Here is a 14,394-nt window from a genome sequence, read left to right as displayed (position 1 = left end):
AGTTCAGTAATTAAGTATATTTATCGGACCTCGCTACCCTGAGTGCGGTCCAGGGACCAGCAGGATCAGCATCGCCTGAGAGCTCGCTAGAAATGCTTATGCCTCAAATTAATACAATGTTGCATGTCAATTATATTTCAATTAAAAAAAAATTGAGAATGATGGGGTGCCTGGGTGGCTCAGTTGGTTAAGTGACTGCCTTCAGCTCAGGTCATGATCCTGGAGTCTTAGGATCGAGTCCTGCATCGGGCTCCCTGCTCGGCAGGGAGTCTGCTTCTCCCTCTGACCCTCCCCCTTCTCATGCTCTCTCCCTCTCTCTCTCATTCACTCTCTCTCAAAAAAAATAGATAAAATCTTGGGGCGCCTGGGTGGCTCAGTGGGTTAAAGCTTCTGCCTTCAGCTCAGGTCATGATCTCAGGGTCCTGGGATCGAGCCCCATGTCAGGCTCTCTGCTTAGCGGGGAGCCTGCTTCCCTCTCTCTCTCTCTGCCTCCCTCTCTGCCTACTTGTGATCTATCTCTGTGTGTCAAATAAATAAGTAAAATCTTTAAAAATAAGTGAATAAATAAATAAAATCTTTAAAAAAATTTTGAAAATCACATGCAGGCTCCCAGGCCCCACCACAGACCTACAGAATTTGGCTTTTAATAACAAACTATCCAAGTGACTGGCATGCACATTAACATTTGGAAAATACTTTATTGAACAATCAGTGTGGGAGCTCCTGGGTGGCTCAGTGGGTTAAAGCCTCTGCCTTTGGCTCTGGTCATGATCCCAGGGTCCTGGGATGGAGCCCTGAGTTGGGCTCTCTGCTCAGCAGGGAGCCTGCTTCCTCCTCTCTCTCTCTCTGCCTGTCTCTCTGCCTAATTGTGATCGCTGTCTGCCAAATAAATAAAATCTTAAAAAAAAAAAAAAGGATCAGTGTGTCCTAACCCTAACTAAATACATTATCATCATCATGCTAAGAACATCAATACAGATACCAAGGCCGAGACCCTACCTCAGATCAATTACATCAGAACTCTGAGGGTTTGGGCCTGGGCAGCCTATTTCTGTAACAGCTCCCAAGGTGATCCTAACATATGGCCAGAGTCTGGACGGAGCTATAGGCAGCTCGTGACACATTACGAGAGGCTAGATATGGTCAAGACAGACCCTCTGAGCTCAGGGCCTCAGCTCGTCATGTATTCAACAGAAGCCAGATTCAGACTGGCCAAGCACAGCCCTGCCATTTTTTCCACAGAGTTCCCTCTCTCCTGACCCCATGTGGAGGGCGCTCCTCTGGAGAGACAGCCCTTACCTGCTGGTGCTCAGCCCAGCTGCCCGAGGGCTAGAGAGACCTGACTCGTTTTCCCATGCATTTCCCAGCCTCTGCGCACAGAGACCCCAGGGCTGGCGGCACCCAGCCCAAGCATCTGCTAAAGGTCCCCCAGGGTCAGAGGGACCTAAAAACCAAGGCTTTGGGTTCTGGCCCCATTGTCCAGAGTCTGGGGTCAAAGAAAGGTACAGCACCAAATGCCAGCTTCAAAAGGATCTTCCAGAACTTCTACAACCCAAGTGGACAATGGATGGCCTGCAGAAGTTTCCTTTAGCCTCAACAGAAAACTTCAAGTTGAAAGATGGTTGTCAACATCTCCAATCAGGAGATTTCACATTTTGAGGACTTCCAGATTTCTGTTGAAACTCTGCAGATCTGGCCACAGTTAGCTGGATACTTACTAGATGTCCCTTTAGACAGGCGGCCTTGGACCCCCCCTCCCCATACCGGCCTTACCTACTTTCCTCCACGCACTACCTGCCCAGCCCCTGAAAGTGTTGACCTTGAGCCCCAGAATTCGAATCCAACTCTTTTCCCTCAAGGAAAAGCTACGGACCTGACAAGAGGGGAGCCCAAGCAATCCTGCCCCGAGGTCCAGCCTTTTGTGGCGCTTTGCCAGGAGCTCCAGGCCACCTCCCGCTCATCTCAGAGCAGCGGGCACTGGTGGGAATCTGGGGTTCACAAAAAGGCCAGCTTTCGTGAGATGCAAGAATTCAGTTTAATTGGATGTGGTATTCTATCCGTCTCCCCCACTCTTCCTCACCCACCTGCCCCCAAAGGGAGGGCCAGTCAGTGGCCATTCGGACAGGAAAACCGTTCTCTGGTCACAGAGAAAAGTCAGAGGCAGGGCCCAGGGAGTCAGAGGCCTTGACTGTGTGTGGAGCAGGAGGGGGCTGCAGCAAAGCCTTGCTCTGGCAGACGTGAACAACATCGGTATTTGGGGCAAGTGCTCAGTTCCAGCTCCCCTTGGTTCTTTGGGAACCTCTTCCTTTTGCCAGGAGGAAGCCAATTTGGCAGGCCAGAAAAGATCCACTGAAGACTGTGTCAAGCTGGAGCAGCAGGTCTGGAAGGAGACAGAGGCCAGGCCTGGGGACAGGGAAGTCCCGGGGAAAGCAAGGACCCACAGGCACCAAGTGGTGTGTGGCCTCCCTGCCCCTCAGAATCACAGTTTCCAGGGCCCTGGTTCTGGCAGCCTCCTGCCCACGTGGGCTGCCGAATACTGAGCCACCCAGGGGATGCGGTGACCCCTCCGGAAGGTGGGTAATGAGCAGAAGTGACCACAGTGACTGGCTGCTGTGCTCTTCCTGAATGGGAGACACAAAGATCTAGCTGGAGGTGAGGGCCCAGGCAATCCTTCCGTGTCTATCACAAGCGCCTCTGGGCCTTCCCAGCTCCGGAGACTCCAGGGGAAGTCTGGGGGTCTGGGCTGAAGGATGCGAGTGTGCCTGGGCTGCGGTCCTGTGCGGTCCATCCTGCAGGTGTGCTCTGGAGCCCAGAGCCATGGCTCAGCATCAGGCCTCTAGACGGGGAATCTGCTGTTGGCCGTCTTCTCGCTGGAGTCTGAGCTCAGCAGCCCCTTACATCTGCGGGGAGGCCCGTGGAAGCCAGCATGGACAGGTGCTTGGTGAGGTAAACAAGAGAGGCTCTGTCCACTCCTCATTTCTGCTCAGGAAACCACTGGAGTCAGTAGATATGGACATCCAGTCTCCAGGGGACAGCTCAAGACAAGGACAAATGCAGGAGCCCAGCTCAGTAGCAGCTGGGGCGGAGCGGAGGGGCGCAGAACTGCCCACAGGGAGTCATCTGTCGTACACGAAACGGACATTCTCTGAATGAACGTCCTAGGGATCCTGGGTGGGGCAGCTGGTGGCCAGGGTCCTCCCTGAGCTTGTGTGAGGGCCCTACAACACCGGGATCCATTTGTTGTCCTCGTTGTAGAGAAAGGACTGCTTTCCAGGGAATTCCGGCCTGTACGTGGCTGTGAGGCAAGAGAGGGAGAGAGAATTAAGAATGCAAAGCCCAGCTGCTCAAGCCCCTGGCATTCTACATCAGAGCTGGCAATGCTGGGGTAGCCCTGTCCTGCCCCTGTGTCTCACACATGGGGAGGTGGAGAGGGGAAGGGCCTGGCCCAGCTGATGCTGGACTTGAACTCTGGCTTTTGGCCTTCTTTAACTCCCTGCAACTTCTTTAACAGAAGAAAAATTCACCAAAGAGTTTTCTATCGGATTTGAAAAAACAACTGAGTAAAGCAATACTTTTAAAGAAGCCAGGTGTCAACATGGTGGGGTTTTGTTTTCATTTCGTTCAGAAATTTCCAGAAGGGCGTGCCTGGCTGGCTTAGTTGACAGAGCCTTTGAGTCTGGATCTCTGGGTGGTGAGTTCAAGCTCCACACTGGGTGTGGAGCCTACTTAAAAAAAGAAAGAAATTTCCAGAAAAGTGAAAGCCATGATGACTGCAGCCACGTTTTCTCTAGATCAGCGGCCAGGACCACACCGGGGTGAATGGAAACTCCCAGAAGAATGCTGATTTGGTTATTGGGGGTCCAAGCCCCCGGGAGCACCAGGCAGCCCACCGGAAGCAAGAAGGCAGATGTTTGTGTGGGGCTTACTCCCAGCACCCCCTCCCAGGGAAGCCCACGCTGCCGGTGATCATGGCAGCAGGAAGTGGCCTGCGCCCAGGTGCCAGGTGTCCCACACCGTGTGCTGCAGGGAGGAGACCCCCAGGAAAAGCTTCTAGAGGCCTGGGCCACACACGTGCAGTCAAGGATCCTCGCTGGGCCCCGGGCCTCCTGGAGCCCACCGTGCATATGGAGCTAAGCTCTGCCTGAGCTGACCAGTGACCCCCAGGTCCAACCTCTGCAGTCTTCTTGACTTGATTATCCTTTGTTTCTACATTTCCGAAGCTCTAAGATCTGCTTTCCCTGTCCTGTCCACCCGATGTTCTACTCACTCATATGCCTGAAGGGGAGGGTATCTCCCCTACCAGACTGACATCCCTGGTCGTAAGCACCGAGCTAGGTGACCTCTGTCTCCTCAGGGTGGGAGCCTCACCAGTCCTCACTGAAAGACTGACTTACACAGACCTGCGGCCCCCTCAGCTCTGCCTTCTTCCTCTCAGGCTGCCAGCCGGCTAGCACACCTGTCTGTCCCCAGGTCCACCAGCTCTGGCTGACATCAGGGGGTGGCAAGTGACTGAGGGGCTCTAGGAGAGCTATGAAGAGGTCAGGGAGTACAGAGACCAGCCGCTGGAGAAGGTCCCTCACACTGTTAACTTTCAGGTAGGTCCCAGAGGTGACAGGGTCCCCCCAAGTCAGCCATCTGGAAAGGGCACAGACCTAGATAGCTCCCAGGAACGGTCCCAGGGAATAGTCCCTGGCGTGCCTTGTCACAACACGGCACAGAGGGCACGGAGGGGAAACAGCCCATGGCTCTGTCTGCCCCTCCCTCACTGTGGCTCAGTGCACACCTTGCTCTCCAGGCCTTCCCCAGCTGTCAAGCGATTCGGCTAGACCAGGCCAGGGGGCTAAGCATTTCTAAGGACACGCAAATGTTGGACAATCTCATAAAAGCTATGGCCCCTTTCTCCAAAAATTAGTGTCTTCATGCTCCAAGTCTGCAGGCAAGTTCAGGGTCACAGACCCCTCTAGAGCCCATCTCTGAGCCTCTGGGACATCCATGGTCATTGGTTATGAATCTCTGGCCTGGATTAACTCTAACACACCTTCCACCTTAAAAAAACAAAAACAGGAGCGCCTGGGTGGCTCAGTGGGTTAAAGCCTTTGCCTTTGGCTCGGGTCATGGTCTCAGGGTCCTGGGATCGAGCCATGCATTGGGCTTTCTGCTCAGTGGAGAGCCTGCTTCCTCCTCTCTCTCTGCCTGCCTCTGAGATCTCTCTCTGTCAAATGAATAAAATCTTTGAAAAAAAAAAAAAAGAAACAAAAAAACTTCTTTCATACTCCAAAAGTACAAGCTACAAGGTCTTCCAGATGGACTCAAGCCTCTGTAACCTGTTTGGCAAACAGCCCATAAATCAGTGACATTTGATGGCCCAGGAATGACAATTCCAGATTTGGTTTTTATAGCATTTGAAACACTCCTCTGACCTGGGCCTGGCAGGCCTGACTGGGACGGGGCCGCTGTCCACCGGCTGGTGTTGGACACAAACGACGCACTGGAGATGAAGTGTCTGGGGGGCCCTGCGTAGTCCACGATCTCATACTGCCCAGGGCCCGGGAGGGGCGGCTTCGGGGGCAGGGGCAAAGGCTGTGCAGAGAAGTTCAGGATGGGGTTTCTCCTTCAAAAAAAAAAGACAAAATGTAAAGCTAGCACTCAAATAGTCTATTAGGGAAATGGTTGTTTTTAGGCCAAGCCAAGACCTGGCCCACACCAGTGTATCCGCATGGGGAGAGCACAGGCACCAGAAGGCCCAGGCGGAGCAAGTTTCTGGGGCTCATGAGCTGGGGGCCCCCTGGACCTCACTTTTCTCTTCTGCACAATGGCGGTTTCATGGCACCAGCCCTAGGGAGCAAGGACGGCCCTCAAACAGTGGGCAGGGCAGGGCCCAGCACAGAGCAAGAGCACAGAAGGCGCTTTGGAGGTGCTGCTGCTGAATGGATCAGGAAATGGGACGAAGCCTCCTGAATTCCAGGGATCTGCCCTTCCATGACGAGCAGATCTCAAGAGACCTGGGTCAGCATGGACGTTTCAGGATCTTACTATATCTTCCCAGCAAGGCAGGATATGGGAGTGAACAAATACTTGGTTGGAAATCAAGAGCCTTCTGTCTCGTGCTTACCACTCACACTGGAATTGTTCCTTTCTGAGTTTATGACCCTTGCCCTTCAGGAAAAGGAGTCTTTTAGGTCCATCATTGAGAGAGTACACGAAAGGTGAGTGGGGGGCGCCTGGGTGGCTCAGTGGGTTAAGCCTCTGCCTTCAGCTCAGGTCACGATCTCAGGGTCCTGGGATCGAGCCCCACATCGGGAATCTCTGCTCAGCAGGGAGCCTGCGTCCCCCACCCTGGACCCCCGCTCCACCTGCCTGCCTCTCTGCCTACTTGTGATCTGTCTGTCAAATAAATAAATAAAATTAAAAAAAAAAAAAAAAAAGAAAGAAAGGTGAAAGGAACGGCGCCTGAGCCCTAATTCTGTCATGAATTCGCTCTGGGCCTCAGTCTCCCCATCTACGAAATGGGACACGATAACCTCTAAGGTGTGATTGCCCTTCTAGCTGCGATCATCCACCAGGCCGTGGTTCGGAGAGGTCTGCCAGTTGCCCAGGGAATTCTGGGATTGTTCGGGGAATCACAACCCTCTCCCTGCCATGCGATGGAAGGGCTGCCCACTCCCACGTTTCACCTGAGGCTTCGTCTAAGGTCTTTCACCAGAAGGGAAGGGAAAGTCCTCACAGCACTGAACAGCCACCGGAGACTCACCCCAGCTGGAAGGCCGCCCACCCAAACAGAGGAGGGGACCGGGATTCCCGGTCACTGCTACCCTGCTGCCCTTTGGCCAACACCTTTGGAAGTTAGGGCATTTTTAAACTCAGAGACCTCAAGGGGACCCAGCAATGTCTTATCCAACCTCCTCATTGTGCTAAAGAAATTGGTGCCCAGAGAGAGAGAAAGCGAGCCGCACCCCCCCCGACCCCACCCCAAGTCACAGAGCCCATCAGTAGTAACACCAGCACTGAACTCAACTCTCAAGGGGCTAGCAGTTTGGGGAAAGCATCACGGCAGAGGGGAATCTTGGAGATTTAGAGCCACAGACCTGCATCTGAATTCCAGGAATCCCACTTACTGGCTGTGAGACCTCAGACCAGTCCCTTGACCTCTCTGTGCCCGCAGCAAGGAGGAATGGCACGCTCTCACTATAAGGCACTTGGTGAGTGGAGCCCACAGTAAATGCTCGATAAAAGCAGATGTTGTGGGGGTGCCTGTGTGGCTCAGTCATTTGGGTGTCTGCCTTGGGCTTGGGTTGTGATCCCAGGGTCCTAGGATCGAGTCCCCCATCGGACTCCCTGCTTGGCGGGGAGTCTGCTTCTCCCTGTTCCTCTGCCTCTCCCCATACCAGTCATGCTCTCTTTCTTTCCCTCTCTCAAATAAATAAATAAAATCTCTAAAAACTAAAAAAAAAAAAAAAAAAAATTAAAAAAAAAAAGCAGATGTTGTTAGTGGGATGATCAAAGCAAGCCTTTGCCAGCTGCTTGGTCTCAGGGGAGCAACGGAGCCTCAGGAAGAGAGGCTGGGGGCCCCCTTGCATAGAGTCACCCTGAAGCAGGCTGGCCGCTCCCACTGCCAGGCTGTTGGAAGTCATCGTGAATTGACTTGGGGCTCGCGTCTCACGCAGAACAGCTGGCTGGGATGCTTGTGCTTAGAACAAAGGTGCCCACAGGAAAAGGAGAATAAAACCATGCCTCTTTCTTCCCCTCCAGCCGACATGGAAGAACAGGTTATAGTGTGTGATCAACCACCTCTCCCCTCAGAAATGAAAGCGGGCTTCGCCTTGTTCTGGCTTGTGTCACCCCTTCAAAGCACCCCCAGAAATTTGATGAGTGTGGGACCGGCATCACTGAGAGACAGGCTTGAGTCCTAAAAGCTGGAGCCGGAGTGAGCCAACCACCGCATGAGGTCACCCCAGCGGTCTAGGTCATCCCTAGGCCCCATTCATCAAGATGGCCATGAGGTGTCTACTCTCCTAACCGGGAATAGCCTACAGGAGGCGGGGCCGGTATCTCATCAGAACTTCTTTTTTTTAAGATTTTATTTATTTGTCAGACAGAGATCACAAGTAGGCAGAGAGGCAGGCAGAGAGAGAGGAGGAAGCAGGCTCCCTGCTGAGCAGAGATCCCGATGTGGGACTCCATCCCAGGATCCTGAGATCATGACCTGAGCTGAAGGCAGAGGCTTAACCCTCTGAGCCACCCAGGCGCCCCTCTCATCAGAATTCTTGGCAGGAGGGCCTAGAGAGGTCCCTTGCCCTCCACCCCATCAACAGTCCCAGTGCCGGCAGCTCAGCTCTCTGGATCTTTAAAGAGTGCCAGCCACGTGTGCAGCCGTGTGCCAGGCACTCTGAGGAGTCCAGACTGTTCTGTGCTGAGACACAGACCCTGTATGTTCCCAAGGGTTTAGCAATCCCCTGCTAGTGACAGTCCTGGCTGGTGACAACTTAAGAAGGTATAGGTTTTGCTCCCAGACAAACTTGGGTTTGAATCCACACTTCCCCATCACTAGCTCTGTGGCCTTAGAGAAGTCTCGGCCCTGAGGCTCAGTTCCTTCTTCTGTGACATGGGGCATAAGAATACCTTCCGTCCAGGATTCTTATAAAGATTAACTAGTACTTCACTTGTATTATTTTTTTAAAGCATGAAATATTAGAATAGAGATAAAAACATTGCACTGGGTTGGAGGGGCAGAAATTCCAATTAAGTGAATCCCGAATTCTACCCTAGAAGAGCTAACATTTGCCCTGAAAGGTAAGCAGGAATTCTTCAGGTAGAAAAGGGGGCATTTACCGCAGAGGAAACAGCAGGGACAAGATCATGCTTGAGGCACGAGCTGTAGCTGTATGTGGCAGGAATTGGAATAAGGGGGCAGAGGCCACTGAGTCTCCTAGATGGCCTTCAGCTCTCAATGCACCCATGATTTCTAGAATGTTCACCTGTTTCTGACCATCCATCCTCACAGACCCCGATGAGAAGCTAGAGGAATAGCTCCTATTTATGGCTTCTCAATTCAGCCTAACCCCCGACGCCCCTTGTTCCCATTTGACCTTCCAGAAACCCCCAACACAACACTGTTCGACCATTCCTTGACTTTGCCTGTGCTGTTCCTTCTGCCAGGATCTCCTCCTTTCCCTGCAAACTCTGATCATTCTTCACATCTCACATCCTTCAGGGAAACTTCTGTGGCTACTGCCCTCCCCATTCCCCACCGCCCTTCCTGGGGCTCCACAGATCAGCACGGGTCCTGGAGCCAGCTGGACCTGCATACCATGCCTTGCTCCACCACCCTCATCTGTACTTTATGTAGCTGTACTGCCCTGCAGGGGAGCTGGGAGCATGATGCTAGGTGGCATCCATAAAAGTTCTTAGCTCAGCACGGCTGGGCCCTCAATATGTTCTAGCCCTTCTTTTCGCTGCGCATAACATGCTAGGTTTTCTAATGCTCTGTACATGCCTAGCTCTTTAAGGCAGGGGACTGCGTCTTACTCATCTTTGAGGACCCGTCCCTATTCCCCAGAACATTTACTGAACTGCAGAGAAAAGCGGAGGGGTTGCCGCAAGTTGGGGAGTCCAGACACCTGAACTCCACCTGACAGCTTTATCATCGTTCAGGGCTGCTCCCTCCATGGTGAAGTGGGGCTGGGCAGATCACAAATATCTGGCTGCATCAGACTAGGGCAGCCCTCAGTGCATGGTGACCGGGGCTTTTATGAGCCTCATTGCTTAGTTATAAACGCCAACCTGGTCCTGCCTCGTAGAAGGAAAATATCTATCAAAGGCTCTGAGTTGGCCACAACTTGGATTAAGTACGTTTGCAGCTCCCAATGTGAGCTGTTTGCAAATCACCCGAGAATAATGAATGTCTCAGGAGGACCCAGCAGGTCACTGGGGAAGGCATCCGAGACCCTCAGGACACTCCCAGGCATTGATTCAGTCTGCCTCAGGGATTCCCAGGGTCGGGAGGGATAAAGGGGCAATTTTTTCTCATCATTAAAGGGCAGCTGGTTGCCTCTGGGGTGGAATGCAGCATCTGTTTAACAGGGGAGAGGGTGACAGATTACAGCCGCTTGGGAAGAAGCATCCCGTATCTAATTGAAAATCCCAGGGGAACTTTAGGTGGGTCATGATAATTACCCAAATTGGAGTGGGGCCAACAGGGTTTGATTCTTCAGCTCTGGCTGTGGCAGGACAGCGTGTCTGTGCAAAACCAGGGGCTTAGAAACTCCAGGAAGTAGATCAAGGGTTAGAAAGATGTCAGTGGGCGTTTCCCCTCGCTGCTGTGCGTGGAAGGCAGCGCCTGGGAGGGACAAGTTTGATCTCTAAAAAGCCCTTATCCTGACTCACCCCGATTCACTGAGTCATCACTGTGATGGTATTGAAGACCTGAAGCAGACACTCCACGTCTCTTCCAAAGCCCTCGCTGTAAGCCGGTAAATGCTCTTAGCTTTGCGTCAGAAGGTAGCCACAGCCAAGAGGCACCTGTGCCCTGTTCCTCAGCTAGGGAGCCCAGACACGGTCATCTGAACACCTGCCAGCCCTTAGCACAGCACCTGCCCTCCAGGGGCCACTCAAGAAGCAGCCAGTGAGTACAGTATGCTCACATACGAAATACAAGTTCCGTGTATCGAAAGCTTACCCTGAACCAGACCCGGTGAGCTCTGGGTTATCATATGTTAGCCTCCCAAGCACGTTACGCAGTGTTCATTTCACAATTTCCAGGGTTGAATTTGAATTCCTGGGAGTTAAGGGTCCCCCCCGCCCTTGCACCCCCAGGCTCCCAGAACTGGTGAATGGGGAAGGTGGGAGGTTCAGCACTAGCCCAACTCTGATTTGGATCCTGTGTGTATACACCTCCACTAGCCACATTGTCTCCACAGCCCATTGTCAGCTCTGGGAGCAGAGCAGAGACGAGCGGCCTCCCTAGCCTGCCTGGGATCTCACCCCATCCTCAACTCCTGGGCTTTACTTTTTTGGGAGGGTTACATTGGACTAACGATTTTAGGGACCACTGGTATCTTCTGATTCTTCCTGCATCCTCAAGAAAGCAGAGCCGAAAGGTTACTTTTGCAAGATGGGACCCTCCCCAAAAATACAAGCCAAGCGCTTGCAACTGAAGACCAATAGGCCTCACATCAGGTCACATGGGCATGACATCTGGGCTGCTTGCACCAGCCATGAGGACACCCGGTGATGACTCTCAGGTTCTCTGTGCCACCCCATGCAGCCCAGGAGAGCGAACTGTGCTTAGACTTGGTATGCATGAAGTCTTGACGAAGTTACATAGAGATGGGGAGGAAACAATGCAGACCTTGTCAGGGACCTGATGATTCCAGCAGGTGCCCCCCACCCACTCCCACCGCTCCTGTGCCTCTACCCTTCAGGGACACAGGAGAGCAAACAATTCCAACTCGAGAGACTGGAGTCTGAACAATCAATCCCTCAATACAAGGTATTCAGCTGTATTTTTGCTTTATATTAATTCATTTCCTCATCATTGAACATAAACAGATGGATGCTTGTTTAGACTACCCTGGATCACACTTGAATTATATCTTCTTGTTTTTTAAGTACAATTAGAGGTTTCTCAGCTGTATCCTTCCCATGTCAATTACAAATGTATACATTTTGGGCCTCCTTTGTGGGTCTGGGCTGGCTCCATGTTCACTGCCCCTAGTATGTGCTCCTGATGAGCAAACCCAGGGTCCTGGAGTGTCAGAAATGCAAAGACCTTTCTTTCTTTTCACACCTAAAGAGATAAGGCCCAGGGGGGTGCTGAGAGCAGCCCTAGACCATGGGGGAAGTTAATGCAAATGTCCTGGGCACCCTGCACTCACCAGGAGGAATCCGAATGGGGGTTATGTACTCATGAGGGGGAACCCAAGTTTAAGAGTCACTGGGTGTAATAGGTTTCTTTACTTCAGAACTTCTCAGAACCTTTAATTAGGCCATGTACTCCGTGACGCTCCCAGGGCGGAAGCTTCGTACTCAGTGCTTCCTAGACTTGTTAACCAAAGGTCCGTCATTCACAAAGCATCATCGACAGTCAGCGATCCCCAGATAACCTCAGACATGCCAGCACCACAGCACGGCACCCAGCTAGGAAGACTGCCCTTGGGGATCTGGGTAGCCAAGAGCCCTGGGGCCACATGATCCAGCATTTTGTGGCGCATGCCTCTGCTTTGCTCTGGAGTTGTCCTCAGGTAAGCCCAGCGGAAGGTCATCTGGTGCCCTGTTTACCCGAGCACCCCCACAGCCTCCAGCACAGACCCAGAAACCTACAGAGCTTATTGACTGACAGACGCAAATGCCATAAAATGAGAATTATTTCAAACCACTTGTCCAAACTTTAACAAAGCCCGAATGGCACTTGTCTGCAGAAAGCACCTCAACACTGAGTGTTCTCCACTCTCCTTTTTACTTCTTCCTCGAAGAAGCTTCCAGATTCAAACTAGGGGGCCTGAGTGGCTATACCAAGGAGTTGTACCCTATATGCTCATACACCATTGGATACGGAATAGCAGCTGCTCTAAGGAGAAAAGTCTCATCTAACCCTCCCAGAACCCCTATGCAATAAGACCCTTATCTCCACTTAATAACATGGAAACTGAGGCTTGGAGAGGGAAAGTGTCTGCAAGGGACAGAGCCATGACTCACACCTAGTTCTGCTAGCTCCAAAGCCCATCCCCCACCCCTTCTATTCGCTGGCACAGCAGGGGAAAGGTGGTGCCCAGTGGTGCCCTAAGCCCGCCCATAGGCGGGAGTCCCTGATAATTCAGAAAGAGCCTGTTGCTGGAGACCGTCCTGTTTTGAGCCCTGGAACCTCTGAGGGCCCAATCTACAGAATCCAAGAACTGAAGGACAGAAGGGACTTACTCATGGATTCCATCTGAGGTCTGAATCCTTTCTCCAGATCCTAAGTCTAATTTGGCATGTTCATGCCTTGCTCGTCTCCTCAACCCCATCTTCTTGTCCTGCGCTGATGGTCAGACTAGGCACAACGTTGCCAGCCTCTCCCGGTTGCCTGGACTTCTGACCTGCTGTGGGTATGAACCTAGCTACCTGCCTAACCCCTGTGGGGCGGGGGGCACCCTGCAGGTCAGCGCTCCCCACCAGGGACCAGTCCTACCTGGAGAGGACTATACTGGGGTGAGGTTTTAGATGGTGACAGGCAGCCTGAACTTACAGTTAATTCTAGCTCTAGAACCACCTGAGGAATAAATAAGCCTTGCGAGTTCTTGAACCTGTTTGGTGAAAGTAATATTAAACACATAGGATATTAAACATGTTAACAAGAATCCCCATCTTCACTTTTTAAATGTGTGCTAATGCTGTCACCGTTTGCACCTACCCTATGGCAAACATCAGATCTGAAAGCAACCCTACAAGGCATGAATTATCCCCACTTTACTCCACAGATGAGAACATGGAGGCTCAGAAGGTTTAGTACAGTGCCCTAGGTCACACAGCATGAAAACAGCAGAGCTGAAGTTCAAATCCGGCAGGTCTGACCAACTCTGTGGTCTAGACTTTCAATCTATCCGTACAAAACTATGACAGGCCCTTGCTGCGATATATCTTGCCACCCCAGCAAAGATGTTATGTTATAAAAATAGAATAATGTTAGCACCAAGATAGCATATCATCATGACGGATGTGGAAGGATCCAGACAGTCCTGAGCCTGATTCCCAGGGGCATTTCACGTTAGCTGTGTGCCTACAGGCAAAGCCTCAGGCTCACTGTAGTGCAACTTCCCAGTCTATGCAGTGAGAATAATAATTCTTACAATAGAGTCATGATGATGGTTGAGGAAGAGGCTATGTTCCCGGCACATAGCAGTTGCTCAATAAACATCAAGCATTCAATAAGTATTTATTGAGCACCCACTACGTCAACAAGGGCCCCTGGAGAGGGATCTGAAGCTGTGTCCTGCCAACCAGTGACACCCCTTTATTTTCTGCTTCTGTTGGGTCCTTCCCCAGAGCCACCTTTCCAAAGAAAGACTAGAATAATCAGGACTCACGGGATAAGAGTCTTTTTCAGAATCTTGGTGTGATCATTGGGGTTGTAATAACCAGGTCCTGGGCCCGTTGATGTCAGTTTTAATCCACGTTCAGTTTTTGATTTAAAACAAGACATTAATACCTTTGGCGACTGCTTCACAAGGGATTCGTTGATATTATAATGTCCTAAGAAGAAAGACATTTTAAATAACAGAATAAGGAACTCTTCTCAAGTAAATGAAAAGCACTACTTCACAAGTAAGAATACATTTAATACTATAAGGGGCTATCTCTCTACGGTAGTCTGATGGAAGGGCTCCCTGAAATCACTGAAAATCACACTCATCCTCGAGG

General features: G+C 51.7%; 1 protein-coding gene across 4 annotated transcripts in view; it reads right to left on the bottom strand.

Moving 5' to 3' along the window:
* Nucleotides 1-3,066: 3,066 nt before the first annotated feature.
* The window catches only part of STPG1 (sperm tail PG-rich repeat containing 1), a 49,965-nt gene continuing 38,637 nt past the window's right edge, over nt 3,067-14,394 (bottom strand). For all 4 annotated transcript variants that reach the window (XM_032301706.1, XM_032301705.1, XM_032301707.1 and 1 more), the window contains 3 exons: nt 14,061-14,226; nt 5,421-5,611; nt 3,067-3,295 (listed from right to left, as the gene is read on the bottom strand). In XM_032301706.1, coding sequence (XP_032157597.1) covers nt 3,219-3,295; nt 5,421-5,611; nt 14,061-14,226 — 434 coding nt within the window. In that variant the 3' untranslated portion in view covers nt 3,067-3,218. The remainder of the gene's footprint in view (nt 3,296-5,420; nt 5,612-14,060; nt 14,227-14,394) is intronic.

This window comes from Mustela erminea, chromosome 10 (assembly GCF_009829155.1).
Source record: "Mustela erminea isolate mMusErm1 chromosome 10, mMusErm1.Pri, whole genome shotgun sequence".
Taxonomy (NCBI): Eukaryota; Metazoa; Chordata; class Mammalia; order Carnivora; family Mustelidae; genus Mustela; species Mustela erminea.
The sequence above is the reverse complement of the archived record's forward strand: the minus strand, read 5'-3'. Positions and strand labels throughout refer to the sequence as shown.